Source organism: Typopeltis vanoorti, chromosome 10, assembly GCF_054136105.1.
Source record: "Typopeltis vanoorti isolate ZY-2024b chromosome 10, IOZ_Tvanoo_1.0, whole genome shotgun sequence".
Classification (NCBI taxonomy): Eukaryota; Metazoa; Arthropoda; class Arachnida; order Uropygi; family Thelyphonidae; genus Typopeltis; species Typopeltis vanoorti.
The window spans coordinates 37758563-37783128 of NC_143558.1; the positions used below are offsets into that span (position 1 = coordinate 37758563).

At 38.5% G+C, this 24566-nt stretch overlaps 1 protein-coding gene across 1 annotated transcript in view; it reads right to left on the reverse strand.

Annotated features, from left to right (window-relative positions):
• The window catches only part of LOC150102348 (poly [ADP-ribose] polymerase tankyrase-like), a 1002656-nt gene that overhangs the window by 439906 nt on the left and 538184 nt on the right, over nucleotides 1-24566 (reverse strand). Inside the window, 1 exon segment of the mRNA XM_090399561.1 lies at nucleotides 4383-4450. Coding sequence (XP_090255687.1) covers nucleotides 4383-4450 — 68 coding nt within the window.

Sequence of the window (24566 nt, forward strand, 5' to 3'; positions counted from 1 at the left end):
GGCATTCCGTTGAGGCCAGTTGTAGATTGTCCCACTTACAAAATTTCAAAATTTTTATCAAATCTTCTCACTTCAACTAGAAGAACTGATACTTATATATAAAATACTTTAGATTTCAAAAATAAAATTTCAGATCTTCATTTGGACGTTTTTGATATCATGACCAGTTTAGATATTGTTTCTTTATTTACAAATGTTCCTTTATCTGACAGAATTGAATTACTTCAACAGGAATTTCCTTCAGACATTGTAAAAATATTTGATTTTGTAATACATTCTGGTTATTTTTCCTTTAAAAATAAGTTGTATCAACAAATTGAAGGAACAGCAATGGGCAATCCTCTTTCTCCTGATATCTCCAACTTCTTTATGGAACATTTCGAATAAAATATCTTTGACAACATTTCTCCCAGACCTACTCATTGGTTCAGATATGTCGATGACATTTTTGCTATATGGAATGGCTCTTCTGATGAACTTCAACAGTTTCTCACTAAGTTAAATGCACTTCATCCAAGAATCCAGTTTACCCTCGAAATAGAATCAAATCAGCAGTCAGCCTTTTCAGATCTTCTAATTCTTCACCAACCAGATGGTAACCTACATTTCTCAGTCTACAGAAAGAAGACTCATACAGCCATTATATCCATGCTGAATCTCATCACCATCCCAGCCAAAAGGCAGGCACTATTAAAACACCGGATCATCGTATACACTCCTTTTGTTCTTCAGACGATCTATTACAGAAAGAACTGCAATATATTACTTCTTCCTTTCTATCTAATCGATATAAGAATTCCTTCATCAAAAGAGCTTTGAGTAGTTTTAATACTCAAAATTCACTAATGCTTTGCGAACAAGGCATTAGTGAACGTATAGCAGGTTTTAAAACCACCGAATATTTTTGTTGCGTTTTGACCATTCAGAAAAATCTCCACCTTTCTCACTTCTCCTAAGGACAAGCTTCCACATCTTAGTTATCCAGGTATTTACCAGATTCCTTGCTCTAGTGGATTATCTTATTTCAGACCAACAGGAAGATCTGCCTCTATTCGGCTAGAAGAACACCACTCTTATATTCAATACCTTGAACTTGAACAGTCTGGACTTGCTGAACATGCCATCATCACTAGACATAGAGTTCATTGGAAAAAGACAAGAGTCCTTCACAAAAGTCAGTTCCTCATGGAAAGACCTTATAAAGAAACGTGAAATTTACTTCACTCACCTAACTTAAACAGATCTGATGGTTTACGTCTATCCCCTTTATGGGAGATAGGAAAAATTAGCTGAAGTATAAAGTACTATCTTTTTATTGTGTGTATATATATATATATATATATATATATATATTTTAAGGAAATTTATTGACCTTTTTAGTTATCTTACACTAGTTACTTAAGTGGCACTTTTTGGAATTGTCAGTTATTGTTTAATTTGAGCTGAAAATGTACTGAAGATGCCTGTGACACACAGGCGAAAATTATACTATTAAATAATCTTTTTACGCGAGTTTTTCCGTTATTAATTTTGTATTTATAAGTTTTATATTGTTCAAGGTGGATGTTTACTGATGTATAAGTCTATCTACAGCAGGCTAAAGTGTAAGCACAAGGAACCTTATATGCTTCAGAATATGCAAGAGAGTTAAGATGATCATTAGGGGAACAGATAATAAAATGAATGGTTTGAAAGTGACATAGAGATTATTCTTACAGAGAACATAACTACCCTTTTTCAGACCTGCCCTAAAAATAAACTACAAAATAAATAAATAAAAATAAACTGTTTAACAGTAGTCTTGTGCATGTGGGTTGCAAGAAGAATGGGGGGGGGGAGTATTCTATAATGTTATAAGGGTTGTAGCCACTGGCTAAAAAAGTGTTGCAAAGGTCCAAGCTTATTGTCAAGGTCTGTTATTTGAAGAAATATCAGATCAATATCATACATATCAGATTATAGATTGGGATGCAGGCAAATCTCAAAGAAAAAAATTTTATAAATTAGTTTTAAAAAAGTTATATCATAGCCCAAAGAAATTAAAAACAACATTTTTTTATGTTTTATTCCCACCCATCAAATCAATAGTATTTTTTTTTAATTTTTTAATCAATTTTATACTTTTTTTTGCATTTTTAATTTATTTTTTTTTACACAGTCCAGAAAGCCTGCTCTAAAAACTAAACATGGAACTATTTCAAGCCACATCAGGCCTCCAATAAGCAGGGCAGTGGTCTCACACACCAGGCAATGAAATTCATCTTCCACCTAAAGACAATTACAAACATCCATGCCCACAGCCTGTTGATTGGAAAGTGGATACGGTAAAGACTTGTCCAACCAGGCTCGCAGACATGGTTATGCTGAACCACATTGGATATGTGGGTTCCTTAAGATTTATACGAGGGCAGTTTAATATCTTAATAGCAACATGGGACAGGTGACCGTCAGGGTAAGCCTGCTGCAGGCAGTCAGATATAGTCAGTGTGAGAGGTGGTGTCACAGTGCAATGGAGAAATGAGTGAACATTGAGTTCTGCTAAAAATTGCGGAAAACGGCAACGGAGACGCAAAATGTTGGGGCAAGTGTACAGGACGGAAGTCGTGAGCAGAAAATGTGTTTACGACTGGTTCAAACACTTTCGCGATGGAAACGAAACAACTGGGGATGATCCATGTTCAGGTCGGCCGTCAACAAGCAGAAAGCCAGACATGATCGAGCAAGTGCGACAAATGCTGGCACGAGATCGGCAACTGACTCTACGATTGGTGGTAGAGGAATTGGGCATTAGCAAGGACACAGTGCACACTATCGTCCATTAAGATTTGGGTAAGCGAAAGATCTGTTCCCAGTTTGTGCCACACAAGCTGACAGACGAAATGAAAGCAAAATGGATGGAAACCTCTGGGAGATTTCAGTACCATGTGTGACCAGGATCCATCCTTTCTGCAAACCATTGTCACAGGAGATGAGACCTGGTGCTAACCAATTTGATCCAGAATCTAAGCAGCAATCGATGGAATGGCGTTCACCATCTTCCCCACGACCCAAAAAGAGTCGCCTGCAAAAGTCCAAGGCGATGTTGATTGCCTTCTTTGACAACGATGGCATCATCCATAAGGGATTTGTTTTTGCACATCAAACCGTGAACACCGCATTCTATGAGGAAGTTTTGAAACGGTTACGACGCATCTGCCATGTTCAGCCACAGTTGCACAGGACTAGACAGTGAACGTTGCTGCAAGATAACGCGCCTGCGCACTGTGTGATCCATGTTACAATTCTTGGCTCAGCACGCCGTACCTGCTCTTGATCATCCAATGTACTCCCCGGATTTGGTGCCTGCAGACTTCTTTCTGTTTCCCTACCTAAAGAGTGTCATGAAAGGTGCACATTTTGAAGATGTGGTGGCAATCCAAGAACGCGTGACAGCGGTTCTGCGATCGATTCTTAAAGAGGCCTTTGCTGACAGTTTCCAAAAGCGTTATAAACATTGCCAAAAGTGTGTTGTGAAGAATGGCGATTGTTTTGAAGGCCAATATAGACAATTTGTTTGTATCTTCTGTTTTGTTTGTTTTCTGATACCATTCACCAAACTTTTTAGAAGTACCTCGTAAAGCTGATACCCTGCTGCCCCCCCCCCCCCCCCAAGTTCTTAGCCTGGTAGTTGACAGTACACCCCACCTACAAACTAGTCAAACATTTATAAAAATCACATCATCATCACCTACTCACAGGCAATTCTCCCTTGTTTATTAAAAATTCTCTTTACTTTAAAACAATAAAATATCCAATCCTGAAATATTCTGGCTTCAAAGTTAGCGTTGACATTTTTCACATTTGAGAGACCTTGACTTCATTAAGCCACATTTCCCTTTGAAATATTTAATTTATTAATATTCACCCTTTAAACTTAGTTATTTTTTGTGGAAAAGAAAAATACAGACACAGGTAAATGAGGACCTTGTCAGGACATTAGTCCATTTCACTTACAATTTGAATTGTTTCTTCAACTATCTAGTTGTGCTGGGTGCTCTCCATAATTGGAAATTGTGTCCTGCTCTCATAAAAAAATATATCAATTTATTGAGATTGTGTCATCCTGTAAGTATATGGTATAGGCAGTGAGATGTTTGCAAATTTCAAAAGCTCATTATTGACTTTTTCTGAACTGCTTCTGTTTTCAATCGGATTTTCTATTATATAATCAGATATCACTGTCATGTCTACAAATTAAGCAAATTAAGACATTTCCAATAGCTTGATGAAGTGAAATTTTATAAAATCTGAACCAAAATCCAAGAGAATAACATTTGCATTATACCTTAGTTATATCTGAAATAAGAATTCAAACACATATGAGAAATACACTATTATCTCACCTTGATGCCAACAGAAGAGGAGAAAGACTCTTAGAGGACTTCAGGTTCACCTGAACACCAGCTTTAATCTATAAGATGTGAAGGTATGAAAATGTACATAACATTTAAAAATCAAATTTATCATTACAAAATTCCTGCCAACTTAGAAAAAAAATTTATTCATGCTATGTACACAAAAGTATTGAACAGCTAGATGATTTTGGTGGTGATGATTCTGGTTTTAAAAAAAAAAGTGTTTTAATATTGCATTTCTAATACTGAGTTGGACCACCTTTAGCCTGATTAACAGCAATTACCCTTCAGGGAATGCTTTCAGCCAATTTCTAATACATCATAACAGATATTCTTCCATTCCTCATGCAAAGTCATCCCCTTTGCTGATGATGGTCGCTGTGGTGTGGAGCGAATTCAGCATTCTAATTCGCCCTAAAGATGTTCGAATGGGGTTGAGATCTAAACATTCAGCTGACCAGTCCAACACTTCAACATCAGTTTGTGAAAACTGGTCTCAACAGTGCAGTATGACATGGGGCAGTGGCATGCCAAGACATGCCAAGGTCACTGCCAATATACTTCCACAGCATTGGAAGTATGAACTTTCCAGGATGTGCAGATATCAATTAGATATCATGGTTTTGTGTAAATCCACCAATGGATCAAAAGAAATACTTGCATACCATTACTGAGTCTCCACCAAACTTGACAGATGGGCTGATGCCATCCTGCTGGAACTATTCCCTGGGTAATCTCTAGAACCAAAAACAACAATCAGAGTGAAATATTTGGAAACCTGATTATTCGTTTCATAGAGCCCTTTTCCAATCATCTCTGGAACAGTGATGTGCTCAAACAACATTTTGCAATGGGAGGAAGAGGTGATGTGTGGCTTGTTTGAGCAGCTCTGACATAGCAACCTAAGGCTCTCTGGACAGTTCTAGTGACAAAGCAGTATTTTCCAGGTTGACTGTGAAGTCCATCACTGATGATGTCCAGATGCTCCAACATTCAGACAGAGCTAGTCGATCTTGGTCAGTGAAGGTCAATGGCCTCCCACTATTTTTGTGCTGTGGTGTTGTCAACTTTCTATCCAACTCACTAGCAACAGTGGATATAGGTCCACTGAGAAAGGCAGCAATGTTAAGGACAAAAAGACCATTGATGTGACACTCAAACTCCATCCCAAGTTGGAAGTTTGTCAGTTCAATTGAATGTGGCATCTTGACATTGAGTACAGTGCAAAACATGCAGCACATACACCTTTTATTACCAGACTCAAGCAGACACTATTTGAATATTTGCATGTGGCAGGATCCAAAATTTGCCATGTAAGGTGTGTGTGTATATATATATATTTGTGTGTGTGTGTGTGTGTGTGTGTGTGTGTGTGTGTGTGTGTGTGTGTGTGTGTGTGTGTGTGTGTGTGTGTGTGTGTCCACCTCCATTGTCCAATAAAGCCAGCACCTTATGGTAATAAGGTGATGGGCATTAGGTAGAGGTTTTCCCTCTCTCCAATGTCATCCATAGGTTGAATTTTTTAAATGATATGATTAATATATTGCCACATTAAATGTATCCTGTACTGAACAATTTTTTTGAAAGTCCTATATCCCAATTTTCTGTTCTGAATGAGGAGGATACATAGAATATCATCACAGTTACCTAGGGTTTTTATTATGGGAAAAACAGCTTCAGATCTTTCATAAATTTATTTAAAATTACAAATCTGAAACAAATAAACAACTAATATATTATTATCCTAAGACTCGATGGAGTCAAAGACTCATTGAAGAGGTCCCTTTGTCATACACACAGAAGAAGACTGTCTTTGGAATCTGCAGTGGCATTCAAAAAACAAACAATTTAAACAAATCAGAGATAGAAGGGTTTCTTATATTAGGATATGAAAGCTTACTACATCCAAGTAACTTGGATGTAATAGGATACCATACTTAATATTATGTTCAATTTTTTTTCTGTGAGACATTATGTAGATGTTTTTGTCATTCATTATTTACTGGTAATTTTTATCACCTTGCCTTCACACACACATTCAAATTCTCTGCAGACCACACTCTCAGGCAATGTATTCCAATTATTCACGACCCTCCATTCAAAAAACCTGCTTCTCACTTCCTTGTTCAAGCTCTTCTTATACAGCTTCCAGGGAAGACATCTTGTTCTCCCTAATCCCCCCCCCCCACACACACACCATTTTATGAAAAACCACTTCAATGTAAATCCTATAGAAATCCCTTACCAACTTTAATGTCTCTCTCATATATCACCCCTCTTATCTACTAAACTGTAAATTGCATCTTCTCGACTTTACTTCATAATGAACATTCCCAGAGATCAGTAACTACTTTAGTCAATTGCCTCTGGACCATTTCCACATGTCATCACCCTTTTGAAAACCAGGTGACTAAATTTGTACACATTAGTCCATATGTGGCATAATTAAGTCCTTATACAATGGAACAGGATCTCTTTACTTCTACAAGTCAGTGTCCTCTACATTATTCCCAAAATTCATTGTTGTCCTCACAACTTTGCCAATGTATCCTCTAAATTTTAGATCCTTCCCCACCATCAACCTAAGATCTCTTATTTCCTCCACCTCCAACAATATATCCTCACCAAGCATAAATTCTACAGTCCATCTTTGTTTCCCAAATAAAATTTTCATTGTCGCAAAATGTAAAACCTTACATTTTGTGACATTGATCCCCATTCATCCAATCTATTCAAGTCTTTTTTGTAAGGCCACAACATCTGCTCTACTCCTCATACTTCATCCCATCTTTGCATCAGCTGCAAACAACTAAATATCCCCATTCAAATCTTAACCAATATCATTAACGTACAGGTTAAACAGTAATGGCCTTAAAACAGACCCCCTGAGTCACACCACTAGTGACTTTCCTCTTCAGGGATATTGCTCCCCACATATACAACTTGCTGAAACCTATCAGATAGCCAATCTCCAACCCAAAGCACTATTCTAATATTGCACCCATTCCACTCTAGTTTGACTATCAACTTATCATGTGGTAATTTATCAGACTCCTTTGCAAAATCTAAGTATACTGCTGTGTATCCACCTCCTTTGTCCAATAAAGCCTTTTACAATCACCTTAAATTGTAATTAATTAATTGACACCTCCAGGGAGTCCAAAGACTCTTCAAGGGAGGATACCTGCTCTACAGTTCTCTGTCTCCACCAACTAACCGCAACTACACCAATGCCATCTACCACACACCACCACCACCATCATCTAGTATTCCCACAGTCAATCACAAACATCCATGCCCATGGTGGGATTCGAACCGACAGCCTTTTGGCTGGAGAGCGGATACGTGGACCACTAGACCAACCAGACGGGCATATATAATAAGTAAGTAGATTACTAAAACATGACCTCCATTTAGCAAACCCATGCTGTCCATCAAAGATAATATCACTGTTGTCAACCCAATTCTGGATCCTGGTTCTCACTAGTTTCTCCAACAACTAAACCACAACACCTGACACACAGATAGGCCTATAATTTGATGCTTAAGTTCTGTCCTCCCTTAAGCAGCATGATCTTGACTTCTTTATACTCCTTTGGAACTTGGCCCAATGTAAGACTTAAGGTTGATCAGGGATCTCATATAACACAAATATGTCGAGGCAGTGGCCAATTCCGTGGCATATCCCTTCAAAATACATGATGATATAACATTAAGTCTGACAGCCTTATTAACATCAAGTTTACTAAAATCCTCATATACATCTTGCATACTTACAGTCTATCTCTCTTCATCATCATCCACTGCTCTCAAACTATCTATGATGTTTCACTCAATCCTCTGCAGCAGCTGTTCTCATATTATTTTCTCCAATCAATTTCATCCTTCCATAATCATTCTTTTTTTTTTTTTTTGCTGACAACATATCAAAAGAACTCCCTACGATTTTTTTGCTTCAATAGCTAACTGCTGCTCATACTAAACTTTTGCTAACCTTAGAAACTGAGTCATCCTCCTTGTCTGTTCTTTGTATTCCTCATGAAATTGATTATTACCACTCCTCTTATGATTCTTCCATAATGCATTTTTTTCCTTCTGTGTATAGCATGCTTAATCTCTCTTTGTTCATCAATTTCACACTTACTTTATTTAACCTTTGAACTTTAGAATACATTTAGATATTGCTTCTACTAGAAAGTTCTTGAATATCACCCTAGCAGCATTGATCTCCTTTTCACCAACTCCTCATTCCATGCTATAACTGCAAGCTGTCTCCTGAGCTCAATCACCAGCTTATAGTTTCACATATTCCTTTTCCTCACGGAAGTCCTTACATGGTTGGCAACCACCCAGGTAATCACTTCATGGTCACTCACCAACTGGAGGGTGATTTGACACCTCATTTATAATTACATTCTCTGATGAGAAGATCAAATTCAAGGCTCTTAATCATCTGTGCTCTCCGTTACATACTGCCGTAGGAAGGTCCCTCAAATATTTGAGAAACTTTACTTCCAGTTGCTATCTCATCATCCCAGTCTATATTATCATAATTTAAAATGAATAATGATCACTCTTTTCTCATTTGCTTATACATTTCATGGTCACTACCATCTACATTACCAGGTCTATAGCAACATACAGTGAAGTATTTCATTTTATTCACCTCTATTTCACACCATACTGCCTCAAAACCACTGCTACTACTACTACTTCCTACTTGCATATCTACCTTGTATGGACAATACTCTTTTTCTATCATTATTAGCAATCCACCTCACTTTTTACCCTTTCTATCTTCATAAAATACATCATACCTCCCAATCTCTATACCTGTCAGGATGTCATCTTCATCCAATCATGTCTAACTTATTCCACGTACACCTTTCCTCAAAGAAGTCCTCATACTGAAGTTTTGGGCAAACAAAATCAATGCAACCATTTCATTTCTTTTGTTTCTGATACTTTTAGCATTTGAATACAAATATAATCTATACGAAGTTTCTCTGATACCACTTATTAGATGTGACCTCCATGCTTTCCTCAAGCCATTTCTTTTACTCCTTGCTCATCCCAAAATGCTCCTCAAAGCCAACTGCATCCCAGGTCTTTACATCCCATTTTGTTCACACACATACATCTTCTAGGAGCATCAACCTTTCTCCCACTGTGTTCCTCTGACTACCCTGAAGCTCCCCATTTCCCAGTTTGTCTTGTACACTTGTTCTCTCATTCTCTACACTCACACTACCCACTTCATTCATAAGCATCACCTCAATCTCTCCTTCCTTTTTACTCTCCCATTTTTTTTCATATCACTTCTTACTTGATCAGATTCATCCTCTAAACTCACTATTCTTCCATCCAGCAGCAGCAGGCTATCCAGATGACTCACACCAAAATCATTTAAATGTGGTCCATCATTCTTATAAAGTTCAATTCGTCCCTCAAATTCATTCCACGCATTAACAAACTTCACTCCTTTCTCCTCACACTTCTGCTAACATACCATTCACAGTCTGCCATCTGTCTCATCTCAGATGGCTTCTCACTTCTCATCGCTGTCATACTTAGGCAACACACTGACTACCTATCCTATCACACTATTTTTTTTTTTTTTATCATTCCCGACAACCTCCTGATATGCAATCTTACATTTTCCTTGTTCCCAGTCAAGTCATTTGTTGCTATTACCACTGCTAACTCTTTTGCTCACTTACTCCTCATATTCAATGCCTCAATCACTCTAGTAATTTTACATCCAGGAAAACAAGCCTTGTGCATCTTCTCATTTACCAGACATCAAATCCTCATACAATGCCACTTGTGGGTCTTTCGCTACCTCTTTCACACTGACATCATTCATTTTCTCCACTCTTCCATATACATCTACAATTCTCTTCATTTCAATCTGCATCTGTCTCATCTCTTTTCTCAACTTTACCAACTAACTTTCAAATTTTGAATCTTTTTTTTTTCCACTACAATTCACTTTCTCTATTTTATTGCCGGTCACACTAATTTGTTTGCTGTCAACACCACTTGCAACCTTACCATTAATTCCACTCTGTTTTTCAACTTCCACTACATTCGTATCGCTTTCATCATTCTTACTACCACTAATTGTTTTGTTCAGCAGATCGCTCATTTCAAAACTTTTTATTATTATTATTATTTTGCTGCTCTTTTACAGGATATCCTCTTTGCTATCAGACAAGCACTAGTCCTTGTTGCATTCTCGCTACTATCACCTTCATTTATCAATATGTTACCATCCATCAAGACCATATTCAGATCACACTTTGCAAAAACCCTCCCTTCCATCCACCTTAAATATGCATAATTTATTGATATACCTCTAACAAATACATACAGCACCTTTAACATTTCACAATATGACTAAAATAAATTAAACTCTTGTCAAGACAAAGAACAAAACCACTGCCATCTTTCCTCCGCCAGTTACTATACTTCAAGTTTAAATATTTTGTACATAAACTCAAACAAATAAGCCCACAGACTACAAACATTGAAAGTACACAACTTCTACAGCAACTCTTACATATAAACATAAACTTTGACTGGTTCTCGAGTTAGTTGATCTCTGGCACGGGCAAGTGGATATTTCATCCCACAAGCTCAAGAAAATCGACTGTAGTACCCATATTTCAGACAGTAACATATTTTTTTAGGGCTAGGTACCAAGAGATGGCAGCACTTATTTGCCAGCCTCTTCATCGGTGGCTGCTATAATTAGCGATAGACATGGGCCAGCTATCTCCGGTTAGCTACTGGTAGAGATTGAACTGCCCACTCAGTCTCCAAAAAGTTAGATAGGGTATAAAGGCCTTGCATACTCCCTATAAGTGAATGAAAGGCGTTAGCTTATTTATTTATTTTTTATAAAGAAGTTATCTGAACCAGGGGACCTTCTTTTCACAAACTCTCCAATGAAACGCCATCTGGTGATTATTATTATTATATACTTTTTTTTCAAAAAATGAATACTGTATCATAGATTTTAGGATCCTTAAGGATCAAAGCTATATAACAGGGAGGAGACCTCAACGTAACCTTTATATAGAATTATTATGGGAGGCCTATACTATCAACACAATATATATTGTACCTGTCATCGAAACTATTAACAGAAAGAACTCAACTGATCACAAACCCATTCCATTCATTCACTACTCTCAAAGTGAAAAATCTTATCTCACACCCTCGATAACTATACTCTTACCCAACTTCCAAGTATTAAAGCATTTCCTCTGCATCAGCCCTATAAAATCCTTTAAGTAATTAATTGATTTTATCATATTCTTCATTTTTCACTTATCAGCCAACTTTTGCAATCCACATGAAGCTTAAATCTATCCTCACAGAGAGCATTCCACAGACCACCTGCCATCCTGGTCACTCGCCTATTAATGCTATCCATCACTTCCTCATCACCAAGAAATGAAGGTGACTAGAGCTGAGCAGAGTAATCCAGATTTCATCATATCAAGGCTTTATAAACAGGAATGATAACTTTCTTTTTCCTGCTTGTCAGTGTACTTCAATAACCAAGTAATTCTGTGAGCTACCCTGGCTACTAGCAACATGCTCTCTATACTTCAACTCTTTATTTGTTACTACTTGCAAATCCTTGGCTTCATCAATTTCTTGGAGTGCAGTTCACTCAATGCAGTACACATCTTGTAATCTTTATATCCCAAATTGCATAACTTTACATGTTTCTGTTGGAAGTTTTTCCACTTGGTTATACTATAAATTAAATATGCCAGAAATTATATTCTTGGTTAACATGTTCACTGCCAACTACGAGTATACTCGTAGTTGGTAAACCAGCTACACGTATACTCGTATGATGCTTGCCACTGGCAACGAGATTACTGTACTGACCTTGAAGAAGTGAATATGATTGGCTTGTGAAGCTGGCATCAAAATTGTGTATTCTCACAGATGGTATATGCTCTGCACAAGCCAACTATGAATATACTTGTATGATGCTTATCGCCGCAACAAGATTACCGTACTGACCTTGAAGAAGTGAAATTGCTCGGTGTAGGGGAACAGACTATACCGAAGTGGCGCGGCAGCGAACGTGTTAAATCCTTTATCCAAGTGTAACAAACAAAGTTTATACCTGAAGTATTTTCAGGACTGGGCAACTCTTGTGTGTGTGTGTGTGTGTGTGTGTGTGTGTGTGTGGTGTGTGTGTGTGTGTGTGTGTGTGTGTGTGTGTGTGTGTGTGTGTGTGTGTGTTTTATAGAAGCTAATGACTTCATGTCAGTTGCCTTAGTATCCCATAATGCAAAGTACATATGTCTGTAAGGATTGTGTTTTGAATTGTATAATGCTATACATTATGGGAAGGATAATGCACAGCATTATACATGTCCGAAAGGATAAGTGGCTTTGCAATTATAGGATACTAAGGCAAGTGATGCAAAGTTAATAACCTCTATATATGAGTTGCCCAGTCTTGAAGTAACTTTAGGCACAAATTTTGTTTGCTTACACTTGGATAAAGGATTAAACAAGAATATAATTTCTTGGCATCTTTAATTAATAGCATAAACAAGTGTAAAAACTTTCAAAAACCATTTTCTTTCATTCAACTTGACATCGCCTGCTGAGGTATGTGAAATCATCACCAAACTTTAGAATAGGAAAGCACCAGGCCCAAATGGGATTGCTAACAAAACCATTAAATGCCTGCACATAAAGTCATTATGCACATTGTTGCTATTATTAATGAAATATTAAGACGTCTACTTCCCTGCATGATGGAAAGTAAGTAATCTTAATCCCAAAACTAGGAAAAGCAGTTGAAAAAGGTAATACTAATAAGACTGCAGAAAAGGTCACTAAAGAATTAAAGTTCATCGCCAATGAGCAAATTGGATTCCAGGAGAACCACTCCACAGAACAATAAAATTCTCAGAGTCATGGAAAACATCAGCGTAGGGTTCAACAAGAAGCACACAGATGTGAATCATCCTTGACGTCGCCACGGTATTGGACAAAATATTGCAGAATGGCTTTTTTTTTTTCAAACTCCTGCAAGCCAAATTCCCCCTTGGATTGGACAAACTTATCAAATCATTACCTTAGCAATCGCAAACTCTAAGAAGATACAAGGAATCAGATTATCTGAAAACAACATCACTACAGGCTTCCCCCAGGGCTCCCTGCTATCACTTCTGCAATTTGTGGTCTACATGTCTGACATTCTATGTACAGTTGCCACTAATTTTCATCTTTATACACAAAATTAATACTGCAATAATGGTATAAGGGAAATCTAGGCACAATTGAAACCTAGATTGGCAAATCAAAAAATCTGCAGAATGCAGCCTTAGTACTAGAACAATTGTTTAAAAGATGGTGAATTAATGTTAACACAGACAATAGCAATACAGTGCTATTCACAAAAAGGCGAGTTTCCCCTGAAAGGCCAAGTTTTCATGTTTGACATCCTCAATACATGGCAACCAGTAGCCAAATACAATTAGATAAAGGGCTTCGCTCTGTGTCAGCTCAAAATAAATAGGGAAATTGGGCAGCTATACTACACCCATTACTGAATCAACATAGCTGGCAAAACACAGAACTTAAATCCACCGACTAATGCACCAAGCATTAAGAGTATAGTGAGCATGACTCAAAAACACAAACATCCTAAAACTATAATGAACAGTTTTTTTTTTTTTTTTTTTTTTAATCCACTGAGCCAAAAGTCCAAAATGGACAAGCCAAATGATCCATAATATTCCTTAATCCAAAATTGGATGGAGATATGTTAACATTACATGTCTCCATCCAACAATATTCTGTAAATGTTTAGGGTATTAGTACTGTAGATTTTTATATTTCGTTAGTCCAAAACCCTGCTCTAGAGACCAAATGTGCAACATTTTTAAGCTGCATCATACTTCCAATGAGGCACTTTAGTAGTCCAATGCAATTCATTTCTCACCTAAGGTGTGGAAGTGCACTCAACACACACAGATGTTCCATGGTTTCATCAAGTCTATATTGTAAATCCTGTTTCATTTGCATCTCATGTATATTTTTATTGCTAGTTGTACTGCAAATAGTCTAAATTTTTTCTGTTATTGTTTACACAGAATTAAATTGACATACTTTTTTCCCTATGAACATTTTATTTATTTCAGTTCATGACATTGCATTCTCTAATTTTCAATTACAGAGGGATCAATCCACACATTGGTATCAAAAAGTGTTATTTTCTTTCTAAAGAAAAGATATGTTACAGTTTCCCTTCTGCAGTAAAGATAATATAGATCAAGACTAATGCTAAACTTTTGGATACCTACTCAATCTCCTACAGGTATGCATTTATGTCATTTCCAAAAGTTGATTATTATTACTAAGATTACTAGGATCACATTGGACATGCATGAGGAAGGGGGATAATGTAAATTTTTCACCTTTGCATTGGCTGTATGCCAGAATAGAGAGTGAAAATGTCACATGCTCAATTTCAATTTCTGGTACTTTATTTACACAAAATTAGAAATAAAAATGAAAAGAATACGATTTTGTGAATCATGCACAATAAATGATTATTCAAGGCTATGATTCACATGGCCTACATAGGATTAAAGAAAAGTACGGATGGCTAGTGCCTCTTCAATCCTATATTGATGAGCTCAGAATTTGATCTGTTCTCTAAGCTAAAAGAATACTCAGAGTGGAAATATTTCACTACCGCCAAAGTTTCTGTAAAGTAACCTGACAAAAACACATGAACAAAAAACATTTGTTGACAGAATTCAAAGCCTTAATCAAATGTTGGTTAGAAAGGCAGATGTGAGATTGCATCAAAATCCCTCCAAATGGATGAACAAAGGAGATGTATTTTCCTCTTTTTTTTTTTTGAAATGCATCAGTCTCTCATACACAAATTATATTAAATTTCTCCATATTCCAGCATAACGGATGAGGGTTTTTTTTTAAATGAAACTTTTTCATCATCATCATCATCAAATTCCTGCCATGTACCCTCAAGGGGTGTACAGGATATGACAGTACTACATGAAAAAATTACTTCATTACTAACTTCCTACCTACAATTTTCCTCCAAATCAGTCTGTTACTTGTCAAGACTCCAACATTATCAGATCTTATATTTCTATCATTTAAGGCACTTTGTACCGTATCAATCCACCTATATCTTGGTCTTCCTCTGGGTCGTTTTCCTGCCAACCTGGCAGAGAACACTTGTTTTGCTAATCTTTCCTCTCCCATTCTATTTAAGTGACCATACCAACTGAGATTAGCTCTGCTAATGCATTCCTGGATGCTGACAATGTCAAGTTCTTTCCTAATATCCTCTTTTTAATATGATATTGCCATTGATGCCATCTGTTCACGCCTCTAATCTTTCTCAGGACTCTCATATCTGCGGTCTCTAGTCTTTGGTCAAGTGTTTTACTTCTGACCCAGCTCTCAGATCCATAAGTTAAAACTGGCTTGAACACTGTCTTGTATACAGCTAATTTAGTGTTCCGACTAATTTCTCTCTTATTCCATATGAATTCAATTGACTTCCCACCATACCAGCTTTGCTGATTCTGTTGTCTATTTCTATATTTAATTTACCATCTTCAGTAAAAATCGTACCTAAGTAGCTGAAATGTTTTACTTGTTCCACAGGTTCTCCATTCACAACACAGTTGACATTTTCAATGATTCTACCTATTTTCATTGTCTTTGACTTTTTATTGCTGACCTTCATACCATATCTATTACAACAGCTATTCAATTTAGTCAGAGAATCTTGCAGACTTGTAGCGGATTTATTTAGAAGTATAACATCATCTGCATAAAGCAAAGAGCTGACATTAACATCTCCAATTTTGATATCAGGTTTAATACCACTTTCCTTCATAATGTGATCCATATAGATAATGAATAACAGAGGGGATAATGTACATCCTTGTCTCACACCAGATTTAACATTAAACCATCTTCCTGTACTTCCTTCAATTCTAACTGCTGACTTACAACTCAAATAAAGACTAAGTATTGCTTGATATAATGCCCCATTGACACCATATAACTGCAGCATATTGAATAGCTTCTCTCTTGGCACCTTATCATATGCCTTTTCCAAATCGACAAAGCTTAAATACAGATCTTTGTTAAATTCCCATGCTTTCTCGACTATTTGTCGTAAAGTGAAGATCTGATCATGACAGCCTCTGTTTGGCCTGAATCCAGCTTGTTCTTCACCAAGCTTTTCTTCCACAATTCTTCTCAACTGTTTCTCAAGTATACTTGCATAGATCTCGCCAGGAACGCTCAGTAGAGAAATACCTCTGTAATTTTCACATTCAATTTTATTTCCCTTTTTTTTTATATATGGGTACTATGAGAGTTCTACTCCAATCATCGGGAATTCGTCCCTCTGTCCAGGCTTTCTGAACTATGCAGTGCAGCCACTGTAAGACTTTTATACCACCATACTTCAGCATTTCTGCTCGAATATCATCTACTCCTGCTGCCTTTCCACATTTCAAGCCTTTGATGGCTCTTTCTACTTCAAGTATGGATATGTATTCCTGACTGCATGCCTGGTCAGTGTTTTTTATCACTGTGCTGTCATCACTGCTTATTTCATTTAGCAGTTTTTCAAAGTAATTACTCCATACTTCAAGGATATCTTTTTCTCCTGTTTTCATGTCACCTTTATCATCTCTAACTCCTTTTACAGCACTCTTTCCTCCATTCCTAAGTTTCTTCAACAACCTCCAGAATATTTTGCCACCTTCTTGATATTTATTTTCTATATTCTTGCCAAAGTCCTCCCATGACTTTTGTTTAGCTAGTTTTACACACTGTTTAGCTTTCTTACATTTGTCTCTGTATGCTGTAAGAGTAAAAGCTGACTTATTTGCCAGGAACTTTTGATATGCTTTCTTCTTTTCCTTCACTGCCTCTTTAACTTCCTGTGTCCACCAGGGAGTTCTGATTTTTTTATCCTTGCACACAACCTCACCACATGCCTCTCTGGCAGAATCAATCAATGTTTTCTTCAGAGTTTGCCACTGAATCTCCAAGGTTTGATTCCTGTTCTCGAACTCTTTCATTTTCTTTTCAGTAATCTTTCTGTATTTTAGTCTACAGTTCACATCTGAGAGCTGCTCAACTTTTATTCGCTTTAAAACTTTCTTACATGTTATTCTTTTCAATATGAAATTCAATTTTATCCTGCTCAAGACTAAATAGTCATCACTTCCAATTTCAAATCCTCTGTACACTCTGGTGTCCTGCACCAGGGAGAAAACATCACTATCAACAATAACATAGTCAATGAGACTTTTCTTATTCCTAGCCTCTTCTCTCCATGTGAATTTGTGCACATTTTTATGTTGGAACATGGTGTTAGTAATAACCAGTCCATGTCTTGAGCAGAAATCCAACAGATATTTGCCATTATAATTAGCTTTGCTCTTTTCTCCAAATTTTCCCAAAATATTTTTGTATGTCTCACAATCATTTCCTACTCTGCTATTTAGATCCCCAACAAGGACCAACTTTTCCTTTTTCATTGTGTCAGTTGCTTTTTCTAAAGCCTCAAAAAATTCCTCCACTTCTACCTTAGTAGAGCCTTCTGTGGGACCATAGGCACAAATAAGTTTCATTGTCCAGTTCCCCATTCTCATATTTGCCCACATTACTCTACTTGAGACTGACTGCCATTCAAGAAGATTAGCCTCGTATTTTGTGTTGAATATTATGGCTACTACTCCTTATGAAACTTTTTGTAAGTTTCAAACATATATACCTGTAACTTTAGCTGTAATATAATCAGTCCTAGTCTCACAAATTCCATGCAGTGATATATACATTGTGGTATATCTTATGGGTTCTATATTTCTACTCATTTCTGATTGGTACATATCTTTTGCATTCTTATAGTGATTTTTTTTTCCCTCTGCTTGTATTGTGTTTCATGTGCACATAATGTTTCTTTAGGTGAGTGTCATCCACAAAAGTTATAAACCTATTATACAATAATCTGACAGGATTATTGCTGGGTTAAATAATCCAGAAACTCTGCTATAAATACCAAACATAAATCATATCTCAAGCCATTTCAGACTTCTAATAAACAGAGTAGTCTCAAAACTAGGTGATGAAATTCATCTAAGAAAAGACATTCACAAAGTTCATAAACATCAACACTAACATGTTGTAGCACTATCCACATGGACAAGAAGGATGACAAACAGATTTCCTTTTTATTTTCTGCAATACCATGTCCATTCTTCTTCTCTATCACTTACCTATATATCATGCAGTCAGACAGACAGCATAAAATGCCAGAAGTAGACAGGAGGGCGAATTTTTGTGTATACTTTGCATACAGCTTGTTATGTGGCAGTGGATTTTATCCACTATGGGGCTGATGGCAAGAGAAATCTGTGTCAATATATATGTTTCATTCCCAAATTTTGGGTGGTGCACTAAAACCTCCTTAAAAATCTTGATGCTATCCACAGAACAATAATTTGGCTCATATCTGACCCTTGCCTCACAAGTTCGCTTCAACCTCTATCCTACAGATGGAATGTTTTTGGCTTTCTGTCTCTTCTTGAGGTAGTTCCATGGTTACTGCGCCAGTGAATTGCCAAACATCATGCCTCCACTTGCTCTTAGGAGTGTTAAACAAGAGCACCAGTCTAGTCCAATATCCCTTTATAGTACAACTACAAAACTCATCAAACCTTCTTCATCTCTTCCTGTTTCATTCCATCTATCTCCATCCTCTGGAACAGTCTTCCTCATGATGTGTTTCCCAAAAATTTCAACCTCCAGACCTTTAAGAAGAATATCAATAGGTTTCTTCTCTTTCAACCCTTATCTGCACCTCACACACAGCACTGAAGTGCAATAGTCTTGTTCCTCTCATGTGTGGGATAAATAAAAACACCACAGCCTCAGTTCTCATGACAAGACTCTACATACAAATACAACAACAATGCTAGGATTGGGTTTGATACGAATGATGCAGAGAATCACTGTCTCTGAATTATAAACTGCTGTAAATCAATAACAATTTATTATTGAATAAATGAATAATTATTAATAACACACATTCTGCAAATCATACAGATGTGTTTCAGTATGGAGTTGCAAGAATAATGTTAATTATCAAAGCATGTAAATACCACCTGTGTGATTCACATGTCATTTCACAAATGATTGAAATTTAGTCATCATTGTTGATAGAATTATCAAGAGGAATGAATTATAAAAGTGCAAGATAGTGGGATACAAATTTGTATCTTTAAGGGGAATCTGAGGAAAAAACATCAATATGTTTCCTGTCAATTTTTCCTGATAGCATCTTGTGTGAAGATAAACAATGCATCAAGGGCAAAATAAACTGTTGACACACAGAAAAAAGTTATTAAAGAAATAATGATACTGCATGAATGGATGAGTGACTTCAAATGTCATGCATATAAATGAAATGAGATTAATAGCTGTTCGTATACTACTGAATGTAGCACCATTCTTTTGGTTTAGGTAGTAGATGAATGTAATCAACCAATATACAGAATACTGCCCCCCCACCCCCCCCCCCCCCCACCCCCCCCCCCCCCCACCCCCCCCCCCCCCCACCCCCCCCCCCCCCCACCCCCCCCCCCCCCCACCCCCCCCCCCCCCCACCCCCCCCCCCCCCCACCCCCCCCCCCCCCCACCCCCCCCCCCCCCCACCCCCCCCCCCCCCCACCCCCCCCCCCCCCCACCCCCCCCCCCCCCCACCCCCCCCCCCCCCCACCCCCCCCCCCCCCCACCCCCCCCCCCCCCCACCCCCCCCCCCCCCCACCCCCCCCCCCCCCCACCCCCCCCCCCCCCCACCCCCCCCCCCCCCCACCCCCCCCCCCCCCCACCCCCCCCCCCCCCCACCCCCCCCCCCCCCCACCCCCCCCCCCCCCCACCCCCCCCCCCCCCCACCCCCCCCCCCCCCCACCCCCCCCCCCCCCCACCCCCCCCCCCCCCCACCCCCCCCCCCCCCCACCCCCCCCCCCCCCCACCCCCCCCCCCCCCCACCCCCCCCCCCCAAAATCAACGTAGCGAAGCCATATGGTAGGTTTTTGTGTGGGGGCTGAGTTTAAGGCTTTCTCTTTCAAAAGTCTCCATAAAGAAGTTGGCCAAGGGTGGGGGAAAGTAGTGAACCCATGGCTGTCCCCTCTATCTGTTTTGTAGAATTTTTCCTGCCAAACGAAATAGCCTGAGTTTATTGTAAACTGAAATAGGGTTGAGATATCGGGAGGAAATTTAGCTTGGATTTGCTCTAGGGGGTTCTTTGAGGGGTACATTCGTGAATAGGGAGGAGACATCAAAAACTGACCATTATATCATTATGTTGCAGCGCAAGGTTTTCTATACTGGCTTTGAAGTGGGCTGAGTTTTTTTATGTGTGATGGTGTGTTGCCAGTATAGTGTGAGAGCGCTTTGGCTAAATGCTTGGCTAGTTTGTTAGTGGGGGAATCAATGCCATCCCACTATGGGACGTAATGGCACATTTTCTTTATATATTTTAGGGAAAGGCCCATATATGCGGGGGGGGGGTCTAGAGTTTTATAGGGTTTAGTCTGTTGGTAACCTCCCACAGGCCAAGAAGTAACCTTCTAAAGGAGCCTATGGAGTTTTCTAATTTGTGAGTTGGTGGGATTGTAATTAATGGGGAGGGTAAGTGGATCGATCTAATAGCAAAGCCTTGAGCTTACCTGTGTTAGTCATTAAGGTTGAGTACCCACAGTTGGCGTTCCCCCTTATCCGCTTTGGTGATCACTATTTCTTTGTTTCTCTTCAATTCTTGTAGTGACTTGTATTCACTAATAGATTGTTGGATTTTTGGAGGTTTTGCTTTTTTTGAGAACACAGGCTACATCCAATCGAATTATCGTTGGCGATGTGGCTTGGAAGTTGGCGAATTCCCGCGTTCAATTTTGGATCATTAATTCCTCGGCCAGTAATTTCTTAGGAGCAAATGGCGAAGTTTGTGACCCACGTGACATAGCATTGAGGGTTTCAGGCTTCAAGTAAACTGAAGAAAGGTTAACTACAATGTTTTTGGTTTGTAGTTTAGGTTTGGACGCCGAGTTCTTTATTAATTTATCAAACTGTTGATATATTAATAAAGTTTGATAAATTCAAGTTTGATAAATTAATAAAGAACTCGGATTCACTTCCTCTCCTTCCTAACACACTTAAACAAACCAACACCCTAGAATCAAGTTCACCCTGGAAAAAGTGAAAACCAATAACCTCCCCCTTCCTAGACACACTAGTCACCCACCAACCTGATAGAACCTTGGTTTTCTCAGTTTATAGAAAACCCACCCATACAGGCAGATACATTCACCAACAAATCCATCACACCCCCCCCTCCCCTCACAACAATATGGAGTTATTAAGACACTATTCAACAGGGCAAAAAATATTCTGTTCACATGATCAAGCCCTAACCACTGAACTAAATCACATCCATGACACTTTCTCAGCCAATGGCTACCCCCCCCCCCCCCCAAAAAAAAAAAAAAAAAATCCAGAAAATACTTAACCCAGTTATCCACAACCTACCCCCCCCCCTCCCCTTCACAAAAAAGATTACTCTAAATCCCATCACCATTCCCCTACATCCGAGGCACCTCGGAAAAAATCAACAAAATCTTAAGAAAACACAACTTAACCACTTGTTTATAGACCACATAGAAAATTGGCAATCCCTTATCCGCTCCACTAAAGACCAACCACTTCCCCTAGACCTACCTGGTGTATACCAGGGCCCTTGCAGCTGTAAATTGTCTTACTTTGGCCAAACAGGCAGGACAGCAAATAACAGAATCTCAGAACACAAGGATTACATCTGATTTCACCAGTTACAGCCACTCTGGGCTTGCAGACCACGCTCTGGATACTCGCCACAGAATAAGATGGAAGAAAGCCACAGTCATACACCCGCAGCAAGTTCAAGTATGAAAGACTATTCATGGAATCAGCCTCAACCCTTAGGAACATGCCAAACCTCAAACAAATTTGGATGCATGAGACTGCCCCCAAAATTTGGGAAACAATTATCAGAAGAACTTCAGCCCAAAGGCCAAAGAACCACCAATATAGCCTGCCAGGGGGCACCATCAGGACTTCAGGAAAACGATAGCCTTCCTAGCTTCAGTTCTCATTTGCTGTTATGTAGTACTTGTGTGCACGTGTCTTTGTATTAAGTTCCCAAGAAGATGGCAACGTGACGTTTGCCCGAAATATCGGAAAGTATATATTAAAGTTTATTCAAATTATATTTCTAGTATACGCTATCAATTCCTTAAATATTAGTTATCATGTTTAACCAGCGTATAAGCCTCTCAACAAGAATAATTAATTTAAAAAAATTTAATAAATACATAAACAAAATGTACCATTATGTCCCACAGTGGATGGTGTTGATTCCCCCACATACAAATTAGCCAAAGTGCTCACGTACTATACTGGCAATACACCATTACATAAAAAAAAACTCAGCTCACTTCAAAGCCAGTATAGAAAACTTTTCACTCCGACATACTAACATAATGGTGAGTTTTGAAGTCTCCTCCATATTCACAAATGTCCTACTCAAGTAAACCTTAGAGCTCATCCAAGCCAAATTTCCTCTCAATATATCAGCCCTATATCAGTTCATAATGAACTCAGGCTATTTCGTTTGGCAAGGAAATTTCTACAAACTGATAGAGGGGACAGCCATGGGTTCACCACTCTCCCCACCTCTGGCCAACTTCTTTATGGAGACTTTGAAGAGAAAGCCTTAAACTCATCCCCACAAAAACCCACTGATTGGCTTCACTGTTGATGATGTGTTTACTATTTGACCGCATGGCTCAGATACACTCCACCCCTTCTTAACACACTTAAAACAAACAAAACTCCAGAATCCAGTTCACCTTGGAAAAAGAGGAAAACAACAGCGTACCTTTCCTAGACACTCTAATCACTCGACAGCCTGATGGTTCCTTGGTTTTCTCTGTTTACAGAAACCCCCATTCAGCCAGATGCACTCACTGGCAATTACCCCCCCCCCCCCCCCCCCCCACACACACACAACAATATGGAGTTATAAAAACACTGTATAACAGGGCAAAATTAATCTGTTGAGATGACAATACCCTAACTACTGAACTAAATCACATCCTTAACATTTTCTTAGGCAATGGCTACAATCCCCAAAAAATATTAAAACTAGTTAACCACAACCCCTCCCCCTTCATAACAAAGCTTACACTAAATCCATCACCATTTCCTATATCTGGGGCACTGCTGGAAATTTAACGAAAATCTTAATAAAATATGACCTGACTTCTTGTTACAAACCATATAAAAAATTGGCATCCCTTAACTGCTCCCCCAAAGACCAACCACTTCCCCTAGACCTACCTGGGGTATACCAGGTCCTTTGCAGCTGTAAACTGTCCTGCTTTGGCCAAAGAGGCAGGATAGAAAATGTCAGGATTTCAGAACACAGACAACATCCGGTTTCACCAGTACAGCCACTCTGGGCTTGCAGACCATGCTCTGGATACCTGCTACAGAATACATTGGAAGAAAGCCAAGTCAATACACCACAGCAAATTTAAATATGAAAGATTTTTCATGGAATCAGCCTCAGCTCTAAAAAAACTTTCCAAACCTCAACAAATTTGGGTGCATAAGATTGCCCCAAATTTGGGAAGCTTGCATCTTGAGAACTTCAACCCAACAGCCAAGACAACCCAATATAGCCTGCTAGAGGGCACCTTTAGGACTCTAGGAAACAACAGTAGTTATCTCTCTTCTGCTTCATTTGCTTTTTATAGTTGCCTGCATGCACATGTCATAATTCTATGTTCCCATGAAGATGGCAATGTGACATTGCCGAAATATAGGAGATATTTATTAAAGTTTTTCTTTTAATTAATATTCCAGTATACGTTGTAAATTCCTTAAAAAATTTAAGTCATTGCTAAAGGTATATCTAAATATATAATGAATGAATGAATGAATGATTTGTGGTAAGAAAGTCAGAGTGGAGAGTGGTATGTTGGAAATGTTTTTGTGTGTGTAAGAAAGATGTTTTTTGTAGTA